The 26869-nt window shown below is 42.5% G+C and overlaps 2 protein-coding genes across 6 annotated transcripts; both read right to left on the bottom strand.

Annotated features, from left to right (window-relative positions):
• Positions 1-309: 309 nt before the first annotated feature.
• zmp:0000001167 (protein phosphatase 1 regulatory subunit 12A) lies at positions 310-16937 on the bottom strand. 5 transcript variants are annotated; one of them, XM_061035511.1, is made up of 25 exons: positions 16593-16936; positions 12306-12436; positions 11970-12088; positions 10271-10427; positions 9964-10108; positions 9809-9883; positions 9624-9703; positions 6779-6984; positions 6584-6693; positions 6285-6488; positions 6080-6162; positions 5853-5942; positions 5609-5710; positions 5414-5509; positions 5250-5340; positions 5026-5151; positions 4854-4947; positions 4645-4748; positions 4488-4547; positions 4374-4396; positions 4215-4278; positions 3740-3844; positions 2940-2990; positions 2652-2702; positions 310-1637 (listed from the first exon to the last, which is right to left on the bottom strand). In XM_061035511.1, exons 1-25 carry the CDS (start codon positions 16866-16868, stop codon positions 1551-1553), a joined length of 2730 nt encoding a protein of 909 aa, XP_060891494.1. In that variant the 5' UTR covers positions 16869-16936; the 3' UTR covers positions 310-1550. The 5 variants fall into 5 exon arrangements, with proteins under 5 accessions (XP_060891494.1, XP_060891496.1, XP_060891498.1 ...); XM_061035513.1 differs by having other exon boundaries at positions 6779-6960; XM_061035515.1 differs by lacking the exon at positions 2652-2702 and having other exon boundaries at positions 16593-16937.
• A 1513-nt stretch (positions 16938-18450) lies between these two features.
• Positions 18451-25453, bottom strand: pnpla2 (patatin-like phospholipase domain containing 2). The gene is made up of 9 exons (XM_061035517.1): positions 25041-25453; positions 24130-24362; positions 23272-23337; positions 22183-22392; positions 22009-22069; positions 21595-21777; positions 20479-20611; positions 20115-20237; positions 18451-19654 (listed from the first exon to the last, which is right to left on the bottom strand). The coding sequence occupies exons 1-9, from the start codon at positions 25225-25227 to the stop codon at positions 19354-19356; spliced, it is 1497 nt and encodes a 498-aa protein (XP_060891500.1). The 5' UTR covers positions 25228-25453; the 3' UTR covers positions 18451-19353.
• Positions 25454-26869: the final 1416 nt, after the last annotated feature.

Genomic DNA, 26869 nt, shown 5'->3' with positions numbered 1-26869 from the left:
ACATCTGTGTTGCATTGCTTCTCCTATTTCGCTTGCTGTGTGTGAGCGTAGTAATGCTGCAGCTGTTCTTCTCTTTTTTTTCCCCCCAACCCGAGTGATGTAGGACATCTGGCTACCAGAAAAGGATGATACAAGTTTGGTGAAGCTAGAGCAGCAAAAAGGCAAACAAACTCATGACTGCACATGAAATAGAAGACAGGAAATAAGTTTCAGTGTTGTGGATGGGTACAACGTTTGTAAGCAGCTTATATAATAGTGATATTTATCTCAAATTAAACCGATGTCACTACATAAAAACCAGGCAGTGGCTATAAACAATTTTTTTTATTAGGGTGCAGACATCCATTCAATATATTAGAAAACCAACATGTGAAGAAAGGCTACATGGGACTGATGTCAGAAAGGGTATTATTCAAGCCTAATATTTATACACATTTAATATACATAACCATGCTCGCTTGCACGAGAGGAATTGACGATAACAAACTATGAAAATAATATCTTCATAAATGGTAATAATTAAACCCCTCCATAGCATGAAAAGCCTTCGACAGAACAGCAATTTCCATAATTGTGCAATGATCTTTGACCTTAAGCTGTAGGTTACTTCTCCCTCCACTACACCTCAGTGAGAAATGAGTTTGTCTGGAGGACGGACAAAGCCTCACGGGTCTTTTATTGCTTTGTAAGGAGTAAAGTGCTGTGGTCAACTGACCGGATTCTGCGGTCATGTTCTTTTTTTTCTTCTTTTTTTTTTTAAAGAGCATGGAGTGAGTCTGTTGTCACAAAACTATAAGTATGAGGGGAGGTGCATAGGTGGAGAGGTAGGTGGGTTCAAACACTTGCATGTGGAAACAAAACAACCCAACAGCTTCATGGACTTCCCCCTGTCGTCAGGACGTTGTTGAATGTAAAGACAGAGCCTGAAATGGCTTTTTTTTTTTTTTTTTTTTAATTTAAAGAAGATCTTCACCAAAAACCTGCTTGACGACGTTACATTTGAACTGTGAGGGGGTTTAAATTGGGTTTTAAATTTGTGAAGAATGTGACGTGAGTGTGTTCACTTAAAATAAATACTATATATGGTGGGATCTTTAAGGCCCAAGCTGCCTTGTGCGTTCGTGGAATGTGGCATCGAGGAAGTGTGTGATGCACGCATGGGAATGTGTGTGCTTGTTAGTGTTTCCCTGATGCAAAGTACATAGATGTTGTGTTGTGTGTGTGCGTGTGCGTGTGTGTGTGTGTGTGTGTGTGTTGCACCAGCTGTGGGCATTCTGGCTGTTGTCAAGTCTCATGGTGCTGCTGTTTGAGCCTCCTTTTACGCCATCCTGTGACAAAACGGGCATTAAGGCACGCAGAAAAAAAGCCTCTCCAGCTGTTCACAGGGAGGCGTCACAATCCAAGTCAAGCTGTGGTGTTCGTGTACATGTAGGACATTCTCTCCCCCTCTCTCACTCTTTGGCACTCGGAGGAATGTGTGGAAGGATGGACGGATAGATGCATTGAGGGAGGGGGCGTTCCCTGATCTTGGTGTCTCGCACTCCCTCAGTCTATTTGGAGAGTTTGCTGATGACACGGATCAGTGCTCCATTTTCATCTTTAAGACGCTGGTTGTCTGCTCTCAGGTCGACCAGAACCTGGTGGGTGGGGGGGGGGGGGAGGAGGAGAGAGAAAATGAACTTTCCTTAACAAAACAATTACAATTATTGATATGGTTGTATTGCTTATATTAACATTAACATTATGGATGTTGATATTAAACATGATCTGCAGCTAAATCAGCAGACCAGGTGCACCTCATTCAGGTTGAGGTTTATTTTTATTTGTACCCGTAGATAGATTTGTTTGCAGCCAGCAAGATCGACCTCCATCATGGCACACAGATTGCAAGACAAATGCAACAATGAACAACACATAAGAGAGAAGGCGATCTAAACCAACTCAAACATGTAACTAAAAAAGATAGGAAGTGATAGAAGCACTCAAGGTTCCACCAATCAGGGCACAGGTGAGAGAGAAACCTCCACCGATAAGACCAATTAAAAACACAAGTAAATAATCTCTCCAGATGGGGTACAAATACGTTTTGGCCATAAATAAATAAATAAATAAATAAATAAGGTGTTTGTGCAAACGTGGCTACAGCTTGTTCCCTGCAGTGATAGCAGCAGGAACAAAGCTGTTTTCATACCGCTTTGTTCTGCACCTTGTGACTAAAAACCTGAGGAGGGGAGGAGCTGAAAAGCACTGTGCAGAGGGTGGGAAGCATCATTTCAAATCACGGCAGCTATCCACTGCAACTGTCTTGTATACAGGGACGCCAGGAAGGGTTGTGACTCACCAATCAGACGACTGGACCATTTTAAGGTTGGTTTAAGGAGTTTTTCTCTCACGTTTGACCGAATAACATATATTATCGTATTATTTCATATTATATGTATTATTTCCCAGAAAATGACTCATGCTTCCCAAACTAATCACACGTCAGAAAAAGAAGTCCCATCTTCTGAAAACAACGTGTTGGATGATACAACTCGACAGCACAACTCCGCGCCAACACTGGCCTGCACGAAGCTAAAGCCGAGCTAAAAAAGCAGAAGCATGCAAAGTCTCTGTGGGCGTGACGAGATTATTTCCGAACGTCTCCTCACCTTCAGCTGCTCTTCCAGCTCTGCCATTCGCCGCTCCAACATCTTCCGGTCCTGATGCCAGGGAAACGCATGTGTGTGTGTGGGGAGGCAGAAAGTGGTGGAGACATGAAGCAGGGCCACAAACGAGTGAAAACCGGTGAAAAAGTGGTTCAAGTGGAGAGAAAAGAGGAGAGAGCGTCAATGAACGGTGGGGTGGCAGATGTGAGGCATATGAAGCCGCTACAAAAAAAACAACAAGAGGAGGCATCACCAGCTGGGGGGGGGGGGGGGGGGGGGGGGATGCGTTACCTTTCTCTCCAGCTCCAGTAAGGCTGAGCAGTCACTGAAGCGCTCCTGTCGCTGTTGGATACAACACAAAATGAAATCAACACAAACACGATCACAGGAAGTGTGGAAAAGAAAAAATTCAAATTACAGCATCAAGAAACAAAACCACAAACACTGTAGGTACAGTGACAACTACAGGACAGGGGTGAAGGTGAAATCAAAGCGCAACCCTGACAAACGTAGCACTGAAGTCAAGAAATGAACTACAAGTCATAACAGACGCATCAAGGTTGTAAAGACAAAGCTCCTGAGGAAATCATTAAGTTCAAGTGTTTTAAGCTTACTGTTATTTCTTTATTCTTTTTTAAATATATATATCTCAGGCTTTTTGCCTCCTCTTGACAGGACAGCAATAAAGACAGGAAATGTGGGAAGAGAGTGGGGGAAGACATGCACCAATAACGCCAAATACGGGAGTTGAACCTGTGAACAGTTGAACGAGGACTGTAGCCTCTGTACACGGGGTGGCTTCTCGATCAACTTAGCGAAGCCAGCACATTATTTCTTTTGATTTTGAGAATTGTAAAATTGAAAGCTTCTTTAAAAACTAATGAAATAAAAATAGAACCTTTATTTGTTATCGGATGGACAGTTTGACAAGTTGTGGCTAACTAAACTGAACACACAGCCCGCTCTGAAGTGAACTTTTCTTTGAAACACGAAGCACTCATTAAAGGTTCGTCAAGAGGCTTTCTTTTGGTCTCTACATGAGTGAGGGTACAATTAAAGTTTGACCACTCAGTGTGTGTCTGTGTCTTCACCTGTGTGGCCTTTTCCAGGTCCAACCTGGTCTGACTGACAATCCTCTGGGTGTCCTGCAGCTGAGACTGGAGCTGACTGTTTTCTCTGGACACGTCTTCGAACATCTGACACACGCAGACACACACACACACACACACACACACACACACACACACACACACACACACACACACACACACACACACACACACACACACACACACACACACACACACACACACACACACACACACACACACACACACACACACACACACACACACACACACACACACACACACACACACACACACACACACACACACACACACACACACACACACACACACACACACACACACACACACACACACACACACACACACACACACACACACACACACACACACACACACACACACACAGCAATTAATACAAAATAATATATATTAAAACGAAACAATTCTGACCTTGACATCAGCTCTGTCAGCTCACCTTCTTAAAATCCCTGGACTCTGAGCTCCCGCCCTGGGACCAGTCGTTACAGGATAAGTCCAGCCTAAGCGGTGGAGCAGAGGATGAGCGGTCAGAGATTCTGCTGTCTCAAAGATTAAAGAAGGTTGTGAATCAAACAGGTCAAAGGCTGGAACTCACCTAGAACTTAAGTGTTGGTCCGTCTGGAAACAAGAAAAGACACGCAGACAGGTTATGGATGCGTCTGAAATTGCAGTCCACTGAGACAACGAAAGAATGCACACAAACACACACCTGTTGGTCCTGCCCACTGCCTGAGAACTCTTCCTCTCCACTGGGATCATTGTCATCGCTCTGTTGATGATACACACAGCGCATCATGTTCTAGCATTCTACTGAATCAAGTCTCTTATTTCTTGTTTTGTCAGTCAGAATGTTTGCAGGGATGTACCTCCCCGGTCTTTTGTGCTTTTCTTCTGGCTCGAGCTTGCCTCCTCTCCCTTCGCTCCCTTGCCCATCGCTCCGTCTCACTCTCCCCTGAGCTGGCTTCAATCTCTGCAGACAACAACAAGACGTTTTGGAACAAATCAAATGCGTTCAACATTGTAACCGCTCTACATTTTGTAAGAAAAAGGGGGGGGGGAGAGTGGTGGAGCGTACCTCTCCTCTCGGGCCTTGCCGTGCCAGTGGGCTGCGTGAGGCCCAGCAGGTCGGACTTCTGCAGGCTGGCGATACGAGACCTCCAGCTCACTTCCTGTAAAACGCAGCGTCCCGCTATTTAATGTCACGCGACTTTAAGAGCTGGCCTATAACCCTGAAACACTGCGCTCACCCCTTCCTCTCCCTTCTTTGGCTTGGCTTCCTTCTCTTTCTCCTTCTCTTCGTCGTCCTTCTCTCTCCCTTTGTTGTCCGTCTTCATCGTCTTCTCCGCTTCCTGCAGATCCGTGAGCGTCACCCCCTTTATATAACAAAGAGGCAAGCCTGTCTCATTATCCAGTCCACCGACAAATGGAGCGTATGGAGTTGATAAATGGTTTAAGCAGGTGATGTTTGTACCTGGGTGGAGCGGCGGGACTGCCGTGCGTGTCTTGATCGAGCTTTCCTCTGTGCTTCTGCCTCCTCATCCCGCACTGGTGTCAGATATGACCTACACACAGAGAGGACCACGATTTACAAACACAGAGCCCTTTCACATGAGCGCAAACAGAACAAGGACTCACTTGCGCCTCTGTTTGGTCTCCTGCTCCCCGGCGATGCGCGAGTTGAAGGTGGTGACGGCCGACTGATCCTTCTTCTCTGCCTGTTCCTGAGGAAGTCTGAGGACGAGAGGTGGGAGGTGGGATTTCAGATCCTTCAGACGAGTGAGGGAAAAAATGAACTGGAAGTTGGAAAAGTGAAAAAAAAAAAAAAAATACCTCTGGGCCAAGACGCTGTTGAGGCGGCTGAGTCCGGAAAAACTCGTTCCTGTGCTGGTCGAGGTCACAGTGGGATCATCCAGTCTCCGTCCATAAGATGAGCTGGTAAGACAAATCCCATTGGAAACACAAAGGCATCTTTCACAGCCACACGCATTAGCAGTCATTGTCATGGGGGGGGGGGGGGGGGGGGGGAATAGGAGAGCAAACAAATACAAGACGTGCAGTGGGCAGCAAGACTGACCTGTGAAGCAAAGAGGGGGTGGAGCTAGTGAGATCATTCCCTGACTGACTATGGAGGCGCCTGGTGTAAGAGGAGCTACGGCTCAGCCAGCTGAGAGAGAGAGAGAGAGAGAGAGTGAGAGAGAGAGAGAGAGAGAGAGTGACAAGGGCACGTATGCAGTGACTCAGAAAAAAAAAACAGATTCTGGTTTCACAAGCGCGGGGGAGCACATGAGGAAACCGGCCCACCTGTTGGAGTTGTCAGGGCTGCTGTCTGGTATACTGAAGAGCCTCCGTGTCGGGATGGGCGGCACGCGAGCGAGCCGTGGTTCCTGAGGGCGAAGAGGATTATGAGGTTTTTTTCTTTCATGCGAGTCTTGGCGCGGTCACGTGACAAGAATTTGTTCAATGTTTTCTAAGTGTCTGACTGATGTGAGCGCTCGCCAATGCAGACCTTGGTATCGGCCTCGGAGCTGAGGCGGGGGCTGGAGGCGGAGCGGGTCATGCCCAGGGCGGTTTCTGGAGGTCTGCTGGAGTCCTGGGTAGAGTCGGAGATTCCAGCCGAGCCCAGAGTCACTGAGCTGCCTGCTTTCCTCAGGGATGTTCTCCAGGAGCCTGGAGCGGGAGCCTCTGGGACTTGAGGCTTGCTATGGTCTTGCTATACACCCAGGAACAAGTTATCATTGTTATATTTCATCATTGCTAAAACAGAATCTATGTTCTCTTTCTATTCTCCTTTTCTTTATCTTTTACCTTTTTCACTTGGCTTGCAGGAGTGCTTGTTGACATGGAGGTAGGAAGCAGGCCAGTGGCGTTGCGTTTGTTGTTCAAGTTGTTTATGATCTCTCGGTTTTTTGCTTTCTCTACACAACAAAGTACAATCATTGTAAAAAAAAAAAATCACAAGCCACGATAGTCCCAAGTACAGACACAGGCCTCTTTCCTTACCAGACTCCGCGTCACTCTCCGATTCGCTCTCCTCCTCTGAGCTGGAGCTGCTGGAGGCCTTCCCTTGGTTCTGAGTCTGGCTCCGCCCCGTCTGGCCTTCCTCCTCCTCCTCCTCAGCCGGGCTGCTGGGCAAGGCGGGAGGCGGGTGCTTCTCTCGCTCGTGGAGGCAGATCTTCTCCTTGCTGCTCATACGAGAGATAGAAGTCCTGCAGGGGCGGGGCCAAGGTGGGGTGGAAGGACAGGTGGCATGCAGGGAGCTGATCAGTGAGGGCTATCATTCCATGTGCAGCCGATTAGAAGGAGCATGCGCCAATCAACACTCAGTGTGGAAAACGGAGGCCTTGTCTGTGATACCGTTTTAAGCACTGCTGTCTCATCACAATATCAACATTAAGCTTTATTTTACTCCAACCTTCAGCCTTTTACTTCTAATCCCTTGGGGACCATGGAGGCTGTAGTCCTCCAAGCGGGCAGCCAGGTTCAGGTCTGCCCTGTGGCTTCTTTCCTGCATGTCATTCCTCATTCTCTTTCCCTACTCTATCCACTGTCCTATCTCTCCAATAAAAGGCACAAAAAGCCCCAAATAAATCTTGAAAAAACAATCCCTGATATGTGATCATTCAAACAAAGCCCACATAAAAGACAATGTGAAAATAATTATGCTTTGAACAAGTACCGTATTCTCAATTTTAGCTTTAAGAGTGCAAAAATATAAATTGGCTTGTTTGTTTTAAAGTTCTGCTAGTAGGGGCGCCACTTGGACCAGGGGTTAGTTCACGCGCCCCATGTGCAGAGACATGGGGCAGAAGTCCTCGAAGTGGGCGACCTGGGTTCAAATCCCACCCTTGGCTTACTTTCCCTGGTGTTCCGCTCTGTACACTGTCCTATCTAAATACAGGCGTAGGCATTGAACGCTGAAAATAAATGTCCAAAGAAACAAAAGTTCTGCTCGTATTCATAGCTTTCAGTGACGTCATCAGCGCGGAGTGCTGCGTTGAAAACCCTGTAGAACTGCGTCACGGGCTTTTCATTTAACATCTCCTTTAAACGACAACATCACCTGACAACCATAGCAAAACCAGGGTTTTTAAGATAAACTTTGAGTTTGGGGCAGTTGCGATACTTTAACAGCACACAGAACACTATTTATATCGCTAGAAACGATATAGAAGTCTGTGCCGGTGTAACGGTTAAAAGAGTTACCATGTTAACTGATGACTGTCAGCCGGGTGAGTCTGGTTGTCGTACGTTACGTGTCCTAACGAAAGCCTATTTGTTTAGCTTTCATTTAAACATATCTCTTAAGTAATTTTGACACTATGATATGACAAAGAGGCGTTTGTTAGGACACTTTCAGTCGCGTTTGTCTGAAAGTCATCAGTTAACATGGTCACTCTTTTAACCGTAACACCAGAACGTCACTTCACTGATCTTGCTGGAAAAAAAGAGGAGAATTCCTCTCCTTACACCGCTGTAGGAGGAAAGTCTACAAACATACAGGCAGCTTTATGTATTATTGATCGGTCTGGGTTGATAAAAGGGCAAGACATTTCTCATCATTCAAGCATCGGTGAGTGTCAATTTTAGTGTTCTGGGGCAGTAATTTGAGTTAACGGCAGGAATATTCAGCTTTAGTCAACATAATAATTGATGTCAGGATGAGGAGAGGTCCGGTGTTTCCCCTCACAGGGGAGACACCGGAGACACCTCGCGGAGGGTCTAACTGCAGTAGTCCACAAAAGTCCTCCTTTCAGGTTTTTTTTCTCGGATTAAATTTTGTAGAAGCAAAACTCGGGCACGTCTCCTCGTCGGTTAGCGTATCACATTAAACAACAACTGTATTTCATTTGAAAAATAAAACAGATAAAAACACGTAGGGGGCAACTGAGACGAGTAACTTCTCAGTAGCGTACAGAGGTAGGGAGCCTCCAGGTGGGCGGTTCCATAAGAGTGTGACGTCATGTGAAAGCTATGAACACATTTATCAGTTGTCAGAGAGTCAACCATGATGCTAATACAAAGGTTACTATTGGCAAATCATTTCTACTCACTTCATTATACCAATAGATTTTGTTTTAACAGCAAAGACCTGATGGACGATTTGGAATAACGCAGTATCTCATTAATTCAATTTTTTCACTTAAAGCTCCTGTGAGCAGTTTTTATGAACATACTGTTGCACCTTATGAGACCGTCAGCCATGACACTGTCATCAACTAACTAATTCAGTTATTTATAATGCCTGTTACCACTGCCATTGGGTCAGAGTAAGAAAATGTAATGAACAGCAAGCTGCTGAAACAGCCTTTGCTCACATTTTCCACTGCAAAGATTCATAGTTAGTGATTCACCTGGCCATCAAAACAAAGAAGGATATGATATCTTCCTCAGAAAACACTACTTGCAAAGTTAAAACGAAGGTTCCTCACAGTGTTTTTAATGCTTTATTTTATCTTTCCCTTCATGATCCTCCTCTGGGATGGCAGAGTTGCTCTAGAAAGCTGTTTATAATCGTAATCCATCTTTCCCTTTTCGTTCCTGTGCGTAGGACAAATGATTCCATTAAAACAAAGTTGAACTTTAGCTGACATTTTGGTTGATGTACTACATTCTTTTTTTCCCCTTTACCCAATGTGTAAACACTACATGCTAAAAGCAGGAACAGTATGAAATGGGGACTATTGCCGACTGCTACATCCTCTACTCAGTGGCATGTCAGTGGAGGTAAAAACATCGCACATCTGCATGCAAACTGCTGCTACTGGAGTAACTGGGATTTAGCGGAGGAACAGCATAGCACGTGCCCACCAACACACAAACTCATGCCCCGCACACTGGCACTAACCTGCGTGTACGAGGTGGTACCATGGAGATCTGCTGGCTGGTTTCAATAACAGGAGTCTGTTTCTCTTTCTCGCTGCGTAACTGAAGAGGAATATAAACACTCATAAACACAGAGGAACACTCGGCGCTGTAATGCCATCAATCTTACCAGGTTTGTCTAATGGAGCGAGAGAGTCGTGGACTCACAGCGTTCTGTTTCTTCTGCAGCTCCTCCAGAGAGTCCACCAGGTTCTCATCAGCAACGTCTAGAGGGGTTTGGCCCTGCGTGGACATCGACAGAGTTTCATCAGACACAGCACGACGATGAGTTGTTCAACGAAACGGTTGCTGTTAGAGCTCACCACGTTGTTGACAGCGCCCATATCGCACATGTTGTCTGCAAGCAGGGTGCACACCTCCTCCAGCCCCCAGTGAGCGGCCGCGTGCAGGGGCGTCCACCCGTCCACGTCCCGGCCGTCCACGTCCACCCCACACTGCAGGAGCACCCTGAACGAAGGCAGGAGAGGGGAGGAGGGAAGAAGGAGGGAGGCAAATGAGAGGGGTAGAGAGGACGAAGAATAATCAAGAGGAGTGAGGTAAAAAGTAATAAATAAAAAGCTGTTCCGACTTTTGTGTGTTACCCAAAGAAGATGAAAGTTAACAACTCACTTCAGGACTTCTATGTAGCCTTTGGCAGCGGCAACGTGCAGAGCGGTTGCCTTGGTGTTTGGGTGAGGTGTGAGAGTGCCGCCTCCTGCCAGCACTGCCTCGGCGTCCTGGAGCATGATCCTCTCCTCCTCCTTTCTGGCCAGATCCACGTCAATGCCTGAGATGAAAAACAAAAGAGGGTCAACATGAAAATGTAAATCTGATGTGAGACATTTAAAAACAGAAAACACTGTCTTAGTTACACATAGCAACACATACTGTAAGTAGGGCTGTCTGTATTAACTAGACCAAATAAGGTCTGGAATCACTGCATTCTTATTGATTTATCACATGCTACTTTGTCCCTTTAGGCGCACTGTGGATGTAGTGTCGCCCTGTAGTCACAGTGATGGAAAAGAACGACACTGCTGCACCTTTGAATGTCTCATTTCACTTTTAAAAACTCAGCTGACGAGTCAAAAGTAAAATATCCATCCTATGACATCAAACATTTCACGTTTGAACCGTTCCTTTGAGCGGTTTTCATTACATTTTCCGTGGTTGAGTTAATGTCGTAACCTTCGATCTACCGCAGGGTCCTTACTATATTTCAAAATAAAAGCAGAAAAAAATCAAATTCAAACAGCAAGTAAAGTACTCTCGGCTTAAGACAGTACAAATAAAACGTGATTAATTGCAATTAAGCGATTTATCGAGATTAAAAATATGAATCTTTTGACAGTCCTAACTATGAGCTTTCATTTTTATTTAATTTAATAAATGTTTTATTTGTAGTCTATGACTTTGGTCTCATGAAGGAACTCAACCATGTGTGTATTTCACAAGTGATAAAGAGCGTGGAGCCTTAGTGAGGTACTATGAAGGTCACAGAACATCAGAGCGACTCTGTCCTCGTTTCTTTGCCTATTTCTGTCAACTTGGATCACTCTAAATGTGACCGCCACCAAAAGAAAATAGAAACAAGTTTTGAAGCCTACACATTTCTGAGATTGGTTTTAGAGGTTTTTTTTCCATCAAAGCCAAGTGCCCTGAGCTTTATAGGAATTCCAGATTGCTCAAAACAATATTACTGGATGCCAAGAAAACCTAAAGATCTACACTGTGCTGACATTATTTCAACGCTGAAATTTGCAAAGTGTTGATCTGAAACTTCATGTATTTATCATGTAGACTATATGAAACAGGCTGATAGTGTCAGTAACGTCACCAATTGGTCTCTTGAGAGGAGTTTTGAAGCCATACAATGGTGCTCAAAACATTAGAAAGGTCACCTTAACCTAACTTTCTATCAATAAAGAAACCAAAAAAAAAAATTGCCTAATGGCAAACACCCACAATGCACCTGTATCTGTGCATCACATCAGCCACGGCCCTAATTATTGATAACTCTTAGCCTCTGTGTTTTTATAACTCAGTTTTTGTTTGTCATGGACAGTACCAGCTGAACATATAAAACAGAAGAAGAGACTCCAGTGTGCAGCTACATGTAAACGTAGATGTGTATACATTTATTCAGTGCCTTTTTTTTTTTATTGGACATCAATCTGCCTTTTACTCACGCACTAGACTTTTCAAGTTATGCAGATAGACAGTGAACTCAGGCTCACTGTCTATGAACTCACTACCCTGCACAGAGCAGAGGCAAACCGCTGCACGCATCAAAATAGCAGCGTATCTTCTGCGTGAGGCGAAACCTCACCTTGTTTTTTGATTTCAGCTTTGAGAAGCCTCTCCATGACGTCTTCTGTGGCCACGTCCAGAGGAAGCTCGCCTTCACTGTTCACCGCCCCAACGTGAGCGCCATGCTCGATCAGGTACCTACAAAAAAAAAAAAAAAAACCCCACAATCATCAAACAGTCATGGGTAAACAGAAATACACTACTTTGTATGCTTACTGTATATTACAACTAAGTATTTGTTTTACAATATGCTCAGCAATGTCTCCATCAGAATGGACTTAAATGTGGTAAAGACTTTCTAAACACTGAGGACTACATAAATCCTGCTGTCAGTACGATGACAGACAACACTCACTTGGTAATCTGGATGAAACCGCAGGAAGCTGCAGCATGTAAAGGAGTCCAGCCCTCGTTGTCCCCTCTGTTTATGTCACTCCCGCTCTCCACCAGAAACTGCACCATCTCAGCGTTTTCATCGATGCAGGCCTGCCAGAGGACACAGCCACACGATGGATTACTCAACGGGTCTTATTGTTTGTCACTCTTTTGCAAGAATCCCCAAAACGCACATTTCAAAACGGAAACCCAGGCAGTCAAATTTCAGTTTCAGTTTGGTAGAGAAGGTCTTTGGCACACTTTTGTTTTGGTTGGTTTTTCTTGAAAAGGAAAAAAATGCAAGCATTTCCTAAATCTATTAAATTCACCTGAAGCACGGTGGCTAAAACAATGACTGCTGTGTTTGCTTAGTGCGTTGACTCTTCCGTTAAGCGGGCTGCTTAAACCCCTCAAGTCGTTTTCTGGCACGACACGTGGAACGAACAGTGAATCTATTTAGCTTCTTTTCCTGAGGCCAGGTCTAGCTGAGATCCCAACGTGAGCCAGTAGATGTCCCAAGATGAATCCCATGAGGGCCTCATGATATTATGTGGTGAAATGATGCTTTCATTTCAGCTATATTTATGAGAAATAAATAACCTCATAGGATAGGAGGATCTGTGTTTGCTGTCTTTTATGTCACTGTATTTGCTGTGTTTACTCAAGCTTTTTATGCTGTAAAAAAAAAAAAGCTCTGGTTGTCAAGTCTTGAGTCAAAGATTCATGCCAGAACTAGGGTAAGATTAGTTCATCCTGGTTTATAAAGAAAAACCTCTCCAGACATTTCTAGTAACAAGCTTGATTCTTAAAAGAAGGCAGGATGAGGCTGATATCTTTACTGGCTACACAGAAGAAAACAAAAGTGCTGTTTGTTGCCTTCATGAGACAAAAGGGTTTCATCTTAGTGCCTCGAATGACTTCAAAAACAAACATTATTTGAAGTGTGCACAAGCAATAAGCTCAAAAAAAGGTTGAGCTTAGTTTAATTCAGGAGACGGTCAGACTTCCCTAAAAATAATTATCACAACATTCAACTTGTTCTCGATGAATGTGAAACAAAACAAAAAGGTTTAAGTGATTGTCATCATGCATGTATATGGGCTGCTTACACTTATTACCATTATCCGTTAATGTCTTATTTCAGAAACCAATGCGATTGCCAGTAACAGTGTCTCAGAGTCATATAGCTTTTCCATCTGAACATAGTCCAAAAGATATTTACTGAAAGAGAGTCAAAAAGCAGAAAAGAGCGGTGCTTTGAGCTAAATGCTGGCATGAACGCTTTGAACAGTGGAAAGCTAACAGATTGATGTCATGCATGTAAAACATTTTTACCATGTTCACCATGTTTGCTTTGCATACTTAGAAGGCCTGCACCTGATATGAAAACCATGCAATGTGCCACAACATCGTCCAATATGGCAAAAAAGCATCAAGAATATTTGCTGTGACCGACCGACAGTGCTCTGTTCTTCAGGTTTAACACAACACCTGTGTTTGCAACACGTCCCGTCTTTAAATAAATACAAACAGCAGTCGTTGTCAGCACTAAATAATTGGCACCATTTGATCCGAGGGGAGATGAGATAGATATCTTGAGCTCTGCCTCCAACAGAATCAAAACTGTTTGTGTACAAATATAGTATATATAGCCATTATACCCAATCCAATAAGTACAATGTATGCATGCTAAGACAACAATTTGCTTAATTACCGGTACATTAAAACAATCTAATTTATTGCAATAAATTCAGACTTTAAGATGTTTATTGTGAATGCTCTTATACCCTTAAAAAATTAAATTGTGAGGCGCTGGTGGCTCAGTGGTTAGTGCGCCTGCCCCATGTGTGGAGGCTGTGGTCCTCCGGGCGGGCGGCCCGGGTTCGGGTCCCACCTGTGGCTCCTTTCCCGCATGTCATGCCCCACTCTCTCTCTCTCCCTGATTTCCGACTCTATCCACTGTCCTCTCTCTCCATTAAAGGCAAAAAAGCCCAAAAATAAATCTTTAAAAAAAATGAAATTGTGGTCAAATTCAAAGGCCTTATACCTATTTACTAATTACCAATAAACACAGAGTAAAGCATATATAACCTTATTATTAGTGATGCATGTATTTGGTCATAACCAAACAAAAAGGACAAACAAGAATTTGGACCTGCGGGTGAGACTAGATTAAAAGTTGCAGAATTTTCCATTCAGCAAGCACAGGCTAAAAAAAATGACTTTATGACAGAGACATATATTATTAATGATTCTCTAATTCACTGCAAAATATTATTCTGTGCGGGGGAAGGGAAAGTACGGGACTTTCTACTGTGCTTTCTATTTGAAAAATAGAACAAATGAAATCCATCTGTGTGCTTCATTCTTCATTCATGAATGTGATACTGTCATATCAGGGGGACAACGTGTTACATGTTGTCTGTCTCATTAAATAACACGCTTGTCCTTCCTGCCTCTTACCATCACAGTTACTCTGCAGGACGTCCCAGCAGCAGCTACCTGGAGCTGCATAGAGCTGTGTCCATCAGGACGTCTTAAGCCACCTCCTCTAAGAGGCTTTGCTTTTGGCTAAATCAACTAATCACAAAGCTTCTGCAGGTCTGCAGTGTCCCTCATAATGTAATATAATTAGTGCGGTAGTAGGGGAAGTCATTTTAAGACCCTGTAATGAAGCCCGTAGTACGAAAGCAGAGCCACAACCTTTGGAGTCAGAAGCAGCATTCACTGGCAGCAGAAGAGGGGGGGAGCCCTCTGAACAAGTGCTCCAAGTGGAATGAATGAACAGAGGGCACTTCTTGCACCCTGCGTGTTGCGAGGGTGCACACACAGCCTCCCAGCAGACTCCTTCACTGGGTCATCAAGTGACTCATTGTGGAAATCGCCTCTGACAACAGCGGCTTGTGCTGCTTGAAGAATGTTTTCCATGTCTTCATTCCGAAATCCCTGAAGTCCCCGCCATGGGGAATTGGCAAGGGGAAGGAGAAAGAGGCAGAGGGGAGGAGGAGGAGGAGGAGGAGGAGGAGGAGGAGGACAAAAGGAGAGAGAAGGCACGGTGAAGAAGACAGAAAGGCTTTGGTTGGAAAAGTTTGGAGAGTGTGGGCCTATATTTAATGCGGGTTGCCGGGGCGACCGATGAGCAGAAGGGGAGGGAGAGAGGGCCACACTGGGTGACAGTCCCACATGGGGAATGGCCAGGGGACCCAACATCCAGCAAAGGAGCGGGCTCACTGACTCCTCTGAACTAGCGTCTTCATCAGATACAGAATCCACTTAAAATAAAAAGGGAAACACAAAATCTTCTCTGAGCATGACATCATCGGGAGTGCCCAGGCCCTGCTGAACTACAAATCCAGCTCCAGCGGGCAGGGAAATTAAAAGCACATCACCTCTTTATGTTGACTCATGGGTTTGTCGATATCAAAGTCTAACCCATGTGACGGCGAGTTGACCGTTTTGCACAGACAGCAACGTGTTTATTGCACAGGGCATTATAAAGACAGAGGAAATACTGCATCACAGAGAGGGCCTGTGTGACAGTGATGTAGTCCAGGCTGCTCCTGTGTTATGATGACTGAAGTCAAGGGGAGGGGGGGGGGGGGCATGAGCTGGAACATGCAGCCTATTTGGGAGATGCAAATGCAACAATCCTCAAAGTGCAATTAAAAAAAAACTTAAGGTCAGATCTGCCTCTTCGATTCTGCATGTTTTTCCACAAACCTTCATTTCCAAGCATTAGTCTGAAAAACTATGAACACGACTTGTTGATATGATGGAAAAAAAGAAATCCTTGAATTCAATTGCCTCATCTTTTTTTTTTTTTTAACATGAGCATGCCAGTCCATGTCTAACAATGATCCCCAAAAAAGGTTTAGAGGTATCTGCTGCTCACTTCTCTCATCATTGACCTGCATTGTGAGCTTGTAATAGAAACCTATAACTTCACACAAAAAGCGGATGGCCCAGCCTACTAACTGAAAAACTAACTGTCCTCTTACACAGGCCACCAGTACTTCTGCTGGGACATTTAAAAAAAAACACCAGACACGATAAAGTTATGGGATCAAGTATGGTAACAAACATTAAGTTTAAATCATTGTTACTTCTTGGCCTCTGACTCGTCGATGAATTGATCTTCTTAGTTTAATTTTTGCCGTCGAAGCTTTGACGTTGTTTGAGCAACAGTTGACTTTTAAAACTCTAAAAGCTCCTCGATATAAACGTGACGACCGGGGACAAAGTGAGCAGAAAGAAGGGTTAATCCTACCTGGTGAAGCGCTGTCAGCCCGTCGATGTTGGCGTGGTTGATGTCAGCTCCCTGCCGAAGCAGCGCCGCCACCTCCTCCCGGTCTCCGGCAGAGCAGGCGGCCATAAACACGGCTCCTTGGGCGAATCGGACTTTCGCCCGTCGCGTACCGGAACCGCCTAAAGTTTCCCGGGCCTCCGATCCCGTCTGATCCGTCTCGGAGCCCAGCCATCGCTGCAGCTGATCCTGCCGTCGCTGTTTGGCAGCTTCGGACCGGGAATGGTCAGTGGCCGCCATCTTCCCTGGTCTGTCCCGGACAGATTCAGCTCATGGTACGAGCACAAGCGGAGAGAGTGGATGATTTGGAGTGAGCCTCCCCCGGGCTGCGCCCCCTGGTGGACAGACTCTGGAAAGGAAGCCTTGAACTTCAAGCCCTATGCTGCCTTCAAAGACTCCTCGAAATATTTTCTTATTTAAAGGGAGGGTTAATATATCTTCATAAACTACATTGTTTATTTTTATTTTATTTTATTTTATTTTATTTTATTTATTTATTTATTTATTTATTTATTTATTTATTTATTTATTTATTTATTTATTTATTTTATTTTATTTTATTTATTTTATTTATTTATTTGTTAGGGACAGTGCATATTAATGAACAGCTGTAACAATTACAGCTGTAAAAATGCCAGATTATAGCAGAAGTGCTAGTTTCCATCTGTTGTCCCTAAACATTGGCATCCTTATTTTCAACAAAAACACAATTGATTGATAAAACTTTATTGTCAGAATGTCTGGAGTTTGTCTTGCATCCCAGCAGCTACAACAGTTTACAGTTTACAACATAAACATCAAAGAAAATATACAAAAATAGACAAGATTACATTATACAAAATATGATCACAACATAAAGCCTACATAAAATTATCATTACATCACTTTAATGTATAGGCAATCACGAATTACCTCAGGCTAACAACAATAAATGTATTGCTTACCTATATTTGTTTTAAATATATGTTTTCCCCAAAAACGTTTTAGAAATAAAAATGTTGCACCTTGTTTTGTAGGTGACATGAGAACTGCAAGCATATTACTGCTCGTCATTTTAATGTATGTTATTATTGTTTATATAAACTAATATGTGAATTTGTTGTGTTTTCTAAACGTGGTGTAAACAAATTAGTCGACAATGAATTAATATTTCAATTATAAGGAGACGCTCAGAAATAGTATGCATTACAGCACACAACGTTGAGACTCACTGTCATGCTGTTCACTTTATCACTGATAGAGAAGTTTGATATAAACCAAGCACACTTCAATTTGAACAATACTCTGTTTTCCAACCTAAAACTTCAGAGGCAGACTTTAATAGCTTCTGAACAAAATATTACAAAGGCTTTTTTAACAACCTTCAGAGAAAACATAGTAAACGCTGCTTTAAAATTCTCTCAATGTATGGGTTTTGAAAAAAATCAAGAACCTTCAGGGAATGTCTCGTGTTCTTAAACGTTTACATGAAAGTTAAAAAAAAAAATGTGATGTAAGGAAACATTCCCTGAGGTTTTCGGATTGTTTTAGTTTATAAGGGACTTGCGGTTAAACAAGTTTCACATCAGCACACAGATAATAAAACTGTGTGAAGACTTCGATGCTTAGGGGATTCCTGAAGTGCGCCCCCAGTATTGACAGTAAAATATGCCGACCACTGAATTTCTGGTCGCAGGTCTTTCTTATCAGTTATTGATTTAGAGTTATAGAGTCAAGTTAATATGAATTTGTTTGAGAGAGGAACTCAAATATGACTCACTTTGTTTCGAGGTCCCAATGTCCTCATGGACCTTTTATAGAAAACACAAAAACAGTCACAAACAGAATTCCATGTTTCCACTTTACTGTCAAATTGTACAATAAAGTGTAAGGCATTAGTTAAGGCTCAATCACACAGGTATATTATTTCTTAGTACATAGTGCAAGACAGGTATTGAAACAGGTAGGTTGTTTGATGCCATACAGCTACATCAAATAGGAAAGTGCAAGTTTTTGGATTCATTACAAAAACATATAATGGCTTGATTTTTCGAGGCATAAAATTGTTGAATTCATAAGGTGATAGCTCAAAGATTTGTAAATTCCATTTTATGTACATTAAAAATGACATCATCAAAAAGAGTTCGGAAAAACATTTACATTTCAGAAACAAGTTTCTATTGAAAGGAAAACTGATTTTTTTGTTGTTGTATTTTTCATATAAATAAGTGCAAAGATATACGACACTGACATTCGATACATGATATACAAAGCCAATGTTTTTTCCACAATATTGCATTGACTCTCTTCTGAAATAAAAGCAGTAATTACTTTAAACAAACAGAACATGGACTCAGTAACATGGACCCGAAGCAGCAGTAACTCTCAGCTAAACTACCGGTCTGATTGCATTCCACCTGAAACATAAACACTATGCTACTTTAAGTGTGCATTTTGTCTTGCGTACATCCCAAAATTCAAGTTTGTACACGACAGTTTGAGCAAATGTGCAAGTTCAAAAGTAGACACATTGCAGATTATTCTACAGAATTCACTCAGTGCAATGCATTAGCCAAAATACATTTAATTTGATACCTTTTTGCAACCACTAAAAATGGCCCATTAGCTCAGCTTAACCGTCATGTCATGATGTGAACCCAAAAAAACCAGATGTAATTCTTTTGAACTATTCCTGGATTTAGAATAAGTATGTCTGAACTGTAGAACAGGAGATCTGTCAAAGCTCTCAGGTGCCGCTGACGACTTTTCCAGAGTCGGCAGCAGGTAGAACGCTTAGATAACCTTTGTGCAAGGTGAGGCCTTCTGGGGAGAGGATGGATTGAGGGACCTTCTCTGCCGACGTCTGTCCAGTTCTGAAGGAGCCTTGTAGGTCCATGTTGATACACAGAACTCCAGACAGCAGCTGCCTCTTGTACTGCTCGAGGCGCATGAAGGCTTCAAGTACTGAAGAACCAGGAAACAGGCTGCTGGAGCTGAGCTGGGACTGGGGGGACTCGTAGTGATGCAGTTTCAGCTGCCAGGATAAACTAGAGTAGAAGAAACATGTAGAAGTGAGGATGATTTACCAGAGGCAACTATCTCACCAATTGTTGTTCAAGCAGAGGTTACTGTAATAAAATAATATTTTTAATAATGTGCATAAAATGTGACATGTGTCCTGAAACAAAGGTATAAGAGATTCAATGTTGGACTTATACTCTGTGGGTGGTGAGACTGAACATAAGTTCTTACTTTGCTCAGAGTCTGCTGGATGTGAAAAGAAGCGACTGATTTGTAATAAGCTGGACGTGTCAACATAAAGGGAGGGGATTTTTTATTTTGTTCACAACTTGTCTTTGCTGCCACCTAGTGGCTGGACTGGACATTTAATGTATTCTGGCATTACAGGATGTAAAAAAAGTACAAAAAGAGTATTTGTAGTAAATTCTTAAAATTGGCTGACTGATAATATAAGTTTCATGTCTGTGTAACTGCATAGTCACCTACCGTGCAGACACATGCTGGGAAATACTTTTAGAAGCCTGGCGAAGAACATGCTGTAGCACTTTTAATATCTGCTCTCTGACCCATCCCATGTCTTCTTGCACATCTGGCAGCCACTCCAGGAGTCTATACATAAGATATACTCTCATTAGTGATTTTTTTTAAATGTTACATGATAGTCACTTCCACTAAACAACAACAAAAAATGTCTTAAAATCATGTTCAAAATACCCAAAGACTTTTATGTAATACAACTTTACTTTTATTAACAAAACAGACATGCAGATGTAATGCACTGAAGTACTTGTAGGACTGAATATCAGATAAGAAGGGAATCAGGACCAGGTGTAAATAAGTCCTAGAGTACCTGAGAGTCAAGGACATGGCGGACTCCAGAGGGAGGGTGTAGGGGAGCATCAAGACTGAGGCCATCCTGACAGGAAGCATGTTGCTAAGCGACTGCCCCAGACTCCTCCTCTCCATACAGGCCTCGACTAGAGCTGCAGGGAGAGGCAAAGAGGATCAGAACCGCTCAGTCACTATACATATTATTAACCTTCTTTGCGCTCCATTATTCATGACTTTAATGAGGCTACAATATACAAATCAAATTCTAATTTAGTTTCTTGTGGGTTAATGGAATTTCTGAGTGATATTGCTGTTCTAATACAACTTATTGGAATACATTATCTCAGAAGACATTTACTAAATGATACGTGAACACATTTTTTGAGCAGTAAATTAAGAATGATATGACTGTATTCTGGCAAAAAAAACATTGATGTTGGTATTAATATTGATGTATAGTAGTATTTAAACAGCTCAACATGCTGTCAATTAACCCTTGAAGGCCATTGCTGGCATGAAGTCACCCTGTTTGGACTCATTTATGTTAAGTATAAATGTATACTAAAAAGAATTTCAATGCCCTCTTTGCAATGTCACAAAGTGTCTTTTATTCCAAGCTTAGAAATATACATTCTTAGAAATATGTTATTAATACTAAAAAGAGGTTTCTGACTTGGTGGTAAAATTAAACTTTCATTTTGTAATTATAATCAAGCGGACTTACTGGTCTTCATGTCGTGATAACATTTCCAAATTCTCATGATAAATACTCATGATGATGTAAAAGAACTCCGGAGGAGAGAGTAAGAAATTAAATACGGGGAAAGAGGCAGAGGGTCAGACTTGAACCCGAGCCACCTGCTTCAAAAGACTACAGCCACTGTGGGGTGCGTGCCCCCATGCGCAGAGGCCTCCAAGCAGGCGACCTGGGTTCGAATCCAACCTGTGGCTCCTCTGCCGCGCGTCATTCCCCACTCTCTTTCTCCCCGATTTTCGACTTTTCCTCTGTCATGTCTCTCCAATAAATGCACAAAAGCCCAAACTAAAGCTTCAAAAAAAATAAAGCTACAGCCTCTGTATGGGACTGTTCCTTGTTTTTATACTATGTTGTCTAAGGTCTGAAATGTGATGTTACCTTTGTGCAGGGTTGGTGGAAGGTGCTCTATGATATGCTCCTCTATTGAGGAACTGGAATCGACCAACACTGCTACCGCTTCCACATGTAGCTTTTCCTCCTCTTCATCATTATAATCCTCATTTTCGTTGCCATTAGTCAGCAGGGGTTTGTCTCTCTGTGGTTCATTGAAGTGAAGCAGTCCTGAAAACAGCAGCAAATGTGACAACACTTATTTTCTCTTATCTTTAATCAATAGCGAGAACATTGCTTGAAAATCAAAACACTTTTTGATGATGTTGTGCTCATAAATGGACCGAAAATAATCAATCAGTTCTGTGAAAGCATATTAGGAAGAAAATGTCTGAATCTACTACAAAGAGCTTGACTGGCTTTAGAGAAGGATGTAAAACAAAGAAAACTTCTGTTTCTTACCATTCTTCTTTAAAAAGTGCAGAGCATCTTTGTAACCCTGCTTACACATGGCCTTCATAACCTGCACTCGAAACAAAAACAGACATTCATCGATGCAAGAAATTGACTGAGTTCTCTCCAGTTCATCCGAGTGGAATCGTTTATAGATCTGCACGTGTTTGGGCTGGTTCCTACCATCGGGTCTGGAGGGAAAAGGGCCCTGGAGACTCTGTAGAGGTTGGTGAGGGTGAACTGGATGCTCGTGTTGGTGAATCGCAGCTCGTGCATGTTGGTCGAGGTGTCTCGGGGGCAGATGTCGCTCTCTCCAGAGAAGGGCGACACAGTGATTGTGTTTTTCAGCTCGTACTGAGGCAGGTTGTCTGAGATCCCTCCGTCCACATATCGCTGAATTCAAAAAAAGAAAGGATGACTATCAGCATCAGGACAAACAGAAAATAAGTTATTGTAAACCTTCTAAGGGCATTAAAGGATACTAAGACCCAAAGCGAGCTTTACACTGGTTATGGTAACGGTGACATCATATCCTGTGGATTGATTACTGTCTGTTGTTTTCTTTTTCAAGCTAGAGGACTTTTAGGCACACTGAGTGAGTCAACAGATGAACACGGCAGCAGATTTTTGAACCTGTGCCACCGGAGCGTATGAAAGGACAGAACAACCTTAAAGCCTGTGCCAACACGGTCACGTCAACCTCTGCCACTCACAGTTTGGTGACAGGCGCTCCACACACACACAGGCATATGTAGGCTCTTATAAAACCCATCACAAAGGCCAAAGAGGGAGGGTGGGAACACTGGTGTTGTGCAAAAATAGTTTCCCAGAAAACCTTTGTGCTACAAGCATGACTGACGACAAAAAAAAGTAAAAGGGTGTATTAATAGATAAATAAATAGAAGTTCTGCTTTTTTTCCCCTAGTGTGAGATGATTAACAAACACTAACTCCTGGGGAATTATGTAATGATGGTTTCCACACATGTGCCATTCAGAACAAACACATTCTTGAGGAAGGGAGGGCACTGATGGGGGGGGGCAACTATAAGAAAAAAGTGCCAAAAGTAGAAACAACATAACACTAAGAGAGGAAATACAGAGCAGTGTTCTGGCAAAGCAGTTTGATAGCATGGTTCATGACACCACTCCAACATCAGTACATCATTTAGGGCTCTTTACTTGAGATCTATAGAAATGAGTTTATACTAAATTACAGGACATCACAACGTAAGGATAGTGAACACAGGCTGAATAATATTGAATCTACTCACCACTCCTTGCAGTGTGGGTGGGATGAGGCCACAGTAGACTGGGATGAAGGCACTGCAGACACATGCCTACTTAACAAAAAGAACACAAGAAACATTGTTTTCTAATGTACTAATGAAAAAATGTAACATTTTAAATATTATAGTTGGATGGATGACAAAGATATATCACCCAACTATTGAGAGAGGCATTATATTCTTTTGTTGTTACAATTTTATTGAGCAGAGGCTTTTTTTTACAGACAGCAAAGTACATCATGATTCACATTCATGCCCAGGACACTTCCATATGTGACTGACTGTTTTAGGGTCAAACCACCAACCTTCTGGGTTGACTGTCTCTACCACTGAGCCACAGCCGCCTCTATTATGCTGTGTATAACTTAAGCGTAAAGCTGTATATTACAGGTTATCACAAAATGTATTTTTAACTTACAGGTTGTTCTTTGTTGTGCGTAAAGGATCATATTCTTGAGTTAAACATCCAAAGCTTTTCATCAGTAACTAAACTAACTACTATTTTTCTTATCAATTTTACAACATAACACACAGAAAAACATCACATCTTCACATTTAAGAAGCATAAAACTGTGAACTTCATCTTGACTAGCTGGTAAATTGAATTGTATTAAGGAAATATAACTCACAACCAAATGTACATTACAAAAAACAATTTGTCAAAATGTTCTGGATGTAATTGACCTTTAAATCGCCCACAATATCACATGATGAGTATGGTGATATGAAACCCCCTTCATCCTGACAGCTGAGTTCATCATGATAAACAAACTCTTCTCTTAAGTACACAAATATGAAAATACAATCTGCTATCTCGTGAGTGAAATCAAACTGAATGCCCACCTGCACCAGCTCCTCCTTGTTGTTGAAGTGAGACACCACAACATTTTCTCCGTCCGCCACTCGGGTCAGAGAGATTCCTAACCGCCCGCTTGCCTGATGGTGACAGTCAGCTGGCAGAGTTCGCTGTAGCACATGACGCACGATCTTCACCAGGTTAAAGGAAGGGTGCATGGGTCCCAGGAAACGCTTCCTCGCCTCTTTGGCAACATCAATGATGCTTGCACCAGCCTCTCCTGTGAAGACAACAAGACACTGTTACTGTGGATTTAATTAGATAATTGGATAAAAATGTATTCAACCCAAATGATGGAATGAATAAATGTCTTTATTCAGATTTACTTTGACTACATCATGAAATGAAGGATACAGGTTCAGTTAAATATTACTCATTAACACTAGGAAAAGCATGAAATAGAGTCCCTTGATTTTGATATGTAACAATTACTGTAAGGGTTTCTGTTTCCCCTGCACCAACTGTGGGACAAACTTCTGTTTTACTGTTTCACATAATAAACTTCATAGATTATTAAAAAAAAAAAAACTTGTCATGCCTCAGATTAAACCACTCAACATTTAAAACTATTGGTTAAATTGACTACTTGAAATGCTACTTACAAGTTACTGCAACTTTATAGAGTAGGTTATAAAACTTTGCACTACAAAAAGGTTAAGAACCATACAATTTCCATAACTTGTGCAATTTAACTTGAAGGTTCAAATTAGAATGGTGGACTTGTTTTTTTTTTGTTGTTTTTTTTACAGAATAATCTCAGTGTGGCTCATGGCAATTACACATGCATGTTTCTGGAAATAACATTTTCAGAAACATGTACTTCAGCAGAGATTAAGTGTCGAAAAGCATCCAGTAAACCTCATACAAAAAGCTTGAAACAGCACACAAATGACCTTACCAAGACATACTCCGGTCACCAGAGCAGTGGCGGTGATCGCTCCGGCTGAAGCGCCATAAACGTGCCGGGCGTTTTGCACCAGAAAAGGAGCCTGCTCCACCAGACAGCTGGCGACACCGACGTGGTAGATACCGAGGAAGCCGCAACCTGCGAACGAGATGTTCCACGGAGAGTCTAAAGGAAACATAGCGGGGACTGTCCGCGGCGGAAGGGACTAAGGTCAATGTAACGAACACAAAGTTGGCCACAAGCTGCAAAAGAGCCAGAAGTCTCCTTTCACATTTTGTCAATCCTTCCTATTAACATGCCGCCTTTTTGAATAACGCGACTTTTTAGAAGGTAGAAGTAACTATATAGCGTTGCAGGACACGTCGCTAAATCTTCATTAATTGCAAAAACTCAAATCATCTGATTCTCGTCACTGTGTGCTCCCCTGCGCTAGTTTAACAACGATGTAGTGAACACGGGGACTTGTTATTGTCCATGCTCGGTTGGGGTGTACTGGGAGGAGGGTGTGCACAGTCAACACGACAAATCACGACGGACAACGGAAAGAAATGTGGCCAATCACAGTTAAGAGCGTCGAAAGACTGACCAATCACAATTCACATAGTTTAAACGCCAGGGAAGTTTTGACAGCTGTCATCTGCTCTACAGAGCAGAGTTTTTGTTCTTGTCCTCTTCAAAACAAATCTGTTTGTGTTCACGTTTTCTGTTATCCCCACATTCTGTAGAGGCTATAATGGGCCCTTTTCGCAGTATCTGTTGTTATTATTAGGAATAATGAGTATTGGTTTTCTTATTTGAACTAACTCAGTGTTTACAGATCGATTAAAGCGAACCTGATAGTGAGCACTAAAGTTTGCTCTTGTGGATTTGTTCCGGTATCTAGTATTGATCTGTATAAAGCAGCAGCATCATATTTCTGGGAAACTTTGTTCAATTCCAAAACATAACCTTGACCTGGACTTGGGTTGGGAATCAGAGGGTCACCGGTTCAGTACGGAAATTGGTCTGGTAGCTGGAGAGGTGCCAGTCCACTTCCTGAGCACTGCCGAGGTGCCCTTGAGCAAGGCACCTAACCCCCCCCACCACCAGCTCAGGAGCGCCCACTGTGGGCAGCCCCCTCACTCTGAGACCTCTCCATTAGTGCATGTCCATAGGATCCTGTTTGTGCATGTGTGTGTATTTCGGCCTATGTTTGTGTAGCATGTTAACTAGACAGAGTGTAAAAACGAATTTCCCCTCACGGGATCAATAAAGTATAAATTATTATTATTATTAATTATTATTATTATTATTATAAAATAGGCAATGTAATAATAGCCTAATAGGTTGTATAGCAACAACAACAATAATATGGTTTGTAATCACCTCAGTACAAAATAACAAATGGTAGGGATGCATAAATAAGTTGTAAAATCACATATATTTTACATCTGAAACACATTCAGCAACAACAATGACATGTTTTTTTTTTCCCCTGGAACATTTCCTTGAATTGTGCTTTCGCAGAATAATGCTGTAAATGGTCTATCTTTGTGCTGACAGGTTCAATTGAGGACATGAGTCCTTGGAGAATTTATTCCACAGAGTAATAGCACACGGTACTCCTGTTCTATCAAGTATTTGGTTTCTATTTTTTTTAATGGATAACCTAACCACTGGTAAACCTCCAATATCTTCAGGACAGCTCTGGAAAAGTACTGAAACTAGATGGTACCACAAGGTAGAAATATTCTGTAAAAAGCCCTGCATTCAAAGTATAGTACATACGTTAAAATAAAGTATAGGTATAAAACTGTTAAAGCTCCTTTGAGAAGTTTTTA

Source organism: Labrus mixtus, chromosome 4 (genome assembly GCF_963584025.1).
Source record: "Labrus mixtus chromosome 4, fLabMix1.1, whole genome shotgun sequence".
Taxonomy (NCBI): Eukaryota; Metazoa; Chordata; class Actinopteri; order Labriformes; family Labridae; genus Labrus; species Labrus mixtus.
This window is presented reverse-complemented; position numbering and strand designations above follow the sequence as displayed.

Excerpts from the sequence above, each read along its gene's own strand:
- zmp:0000001167 (XM_061035511.1), bottom strand. The coding sequence starts at position 16,868 with ATGGCGGCCACTGACCATTCCCGGTCCGAAGCTGCCAAACAGCGACGG. Across the intron at positions 10,428-11,969 it reads AGCTGAAATCAAAAAACAAG|GCATTGACGTGGATCTGGCC; the intron begins GTGAGGTTTCGC and ends TTTTCATCTCAG. Across the intron at positions 3,845-4,214 it reads AGTCCAGGGATTTTAAGAAG|ATGTTCGAAGACGTGTCCAG; the intron begins GTGAGCTGACAG and ends TGCGTGTGTCAG.
- pnpla2 (XM_061035517.1), bottom strand. The coding sequence starts at position 25,227 with ATGTTTCCTTTAGACTCTCCGTGGAACATCTCGTTCGCAGGTTGCGGC. Across the intron at positions 22,393-23,271 it reads CACCCACACTGCAAGGAGTG|CGATATGTGGACGGAGGGAT; the intron begins GTGAGTAGATTC and ends TTTTGAATTCAG. Across the intron at positions 20,612-21,594 it reads TCCACCAACCCTGCACAAAG|CTCTAGTCGAGGCCTGTATG; the intron begins GTAACATCACAT and ends CTCTCCCTGCAG.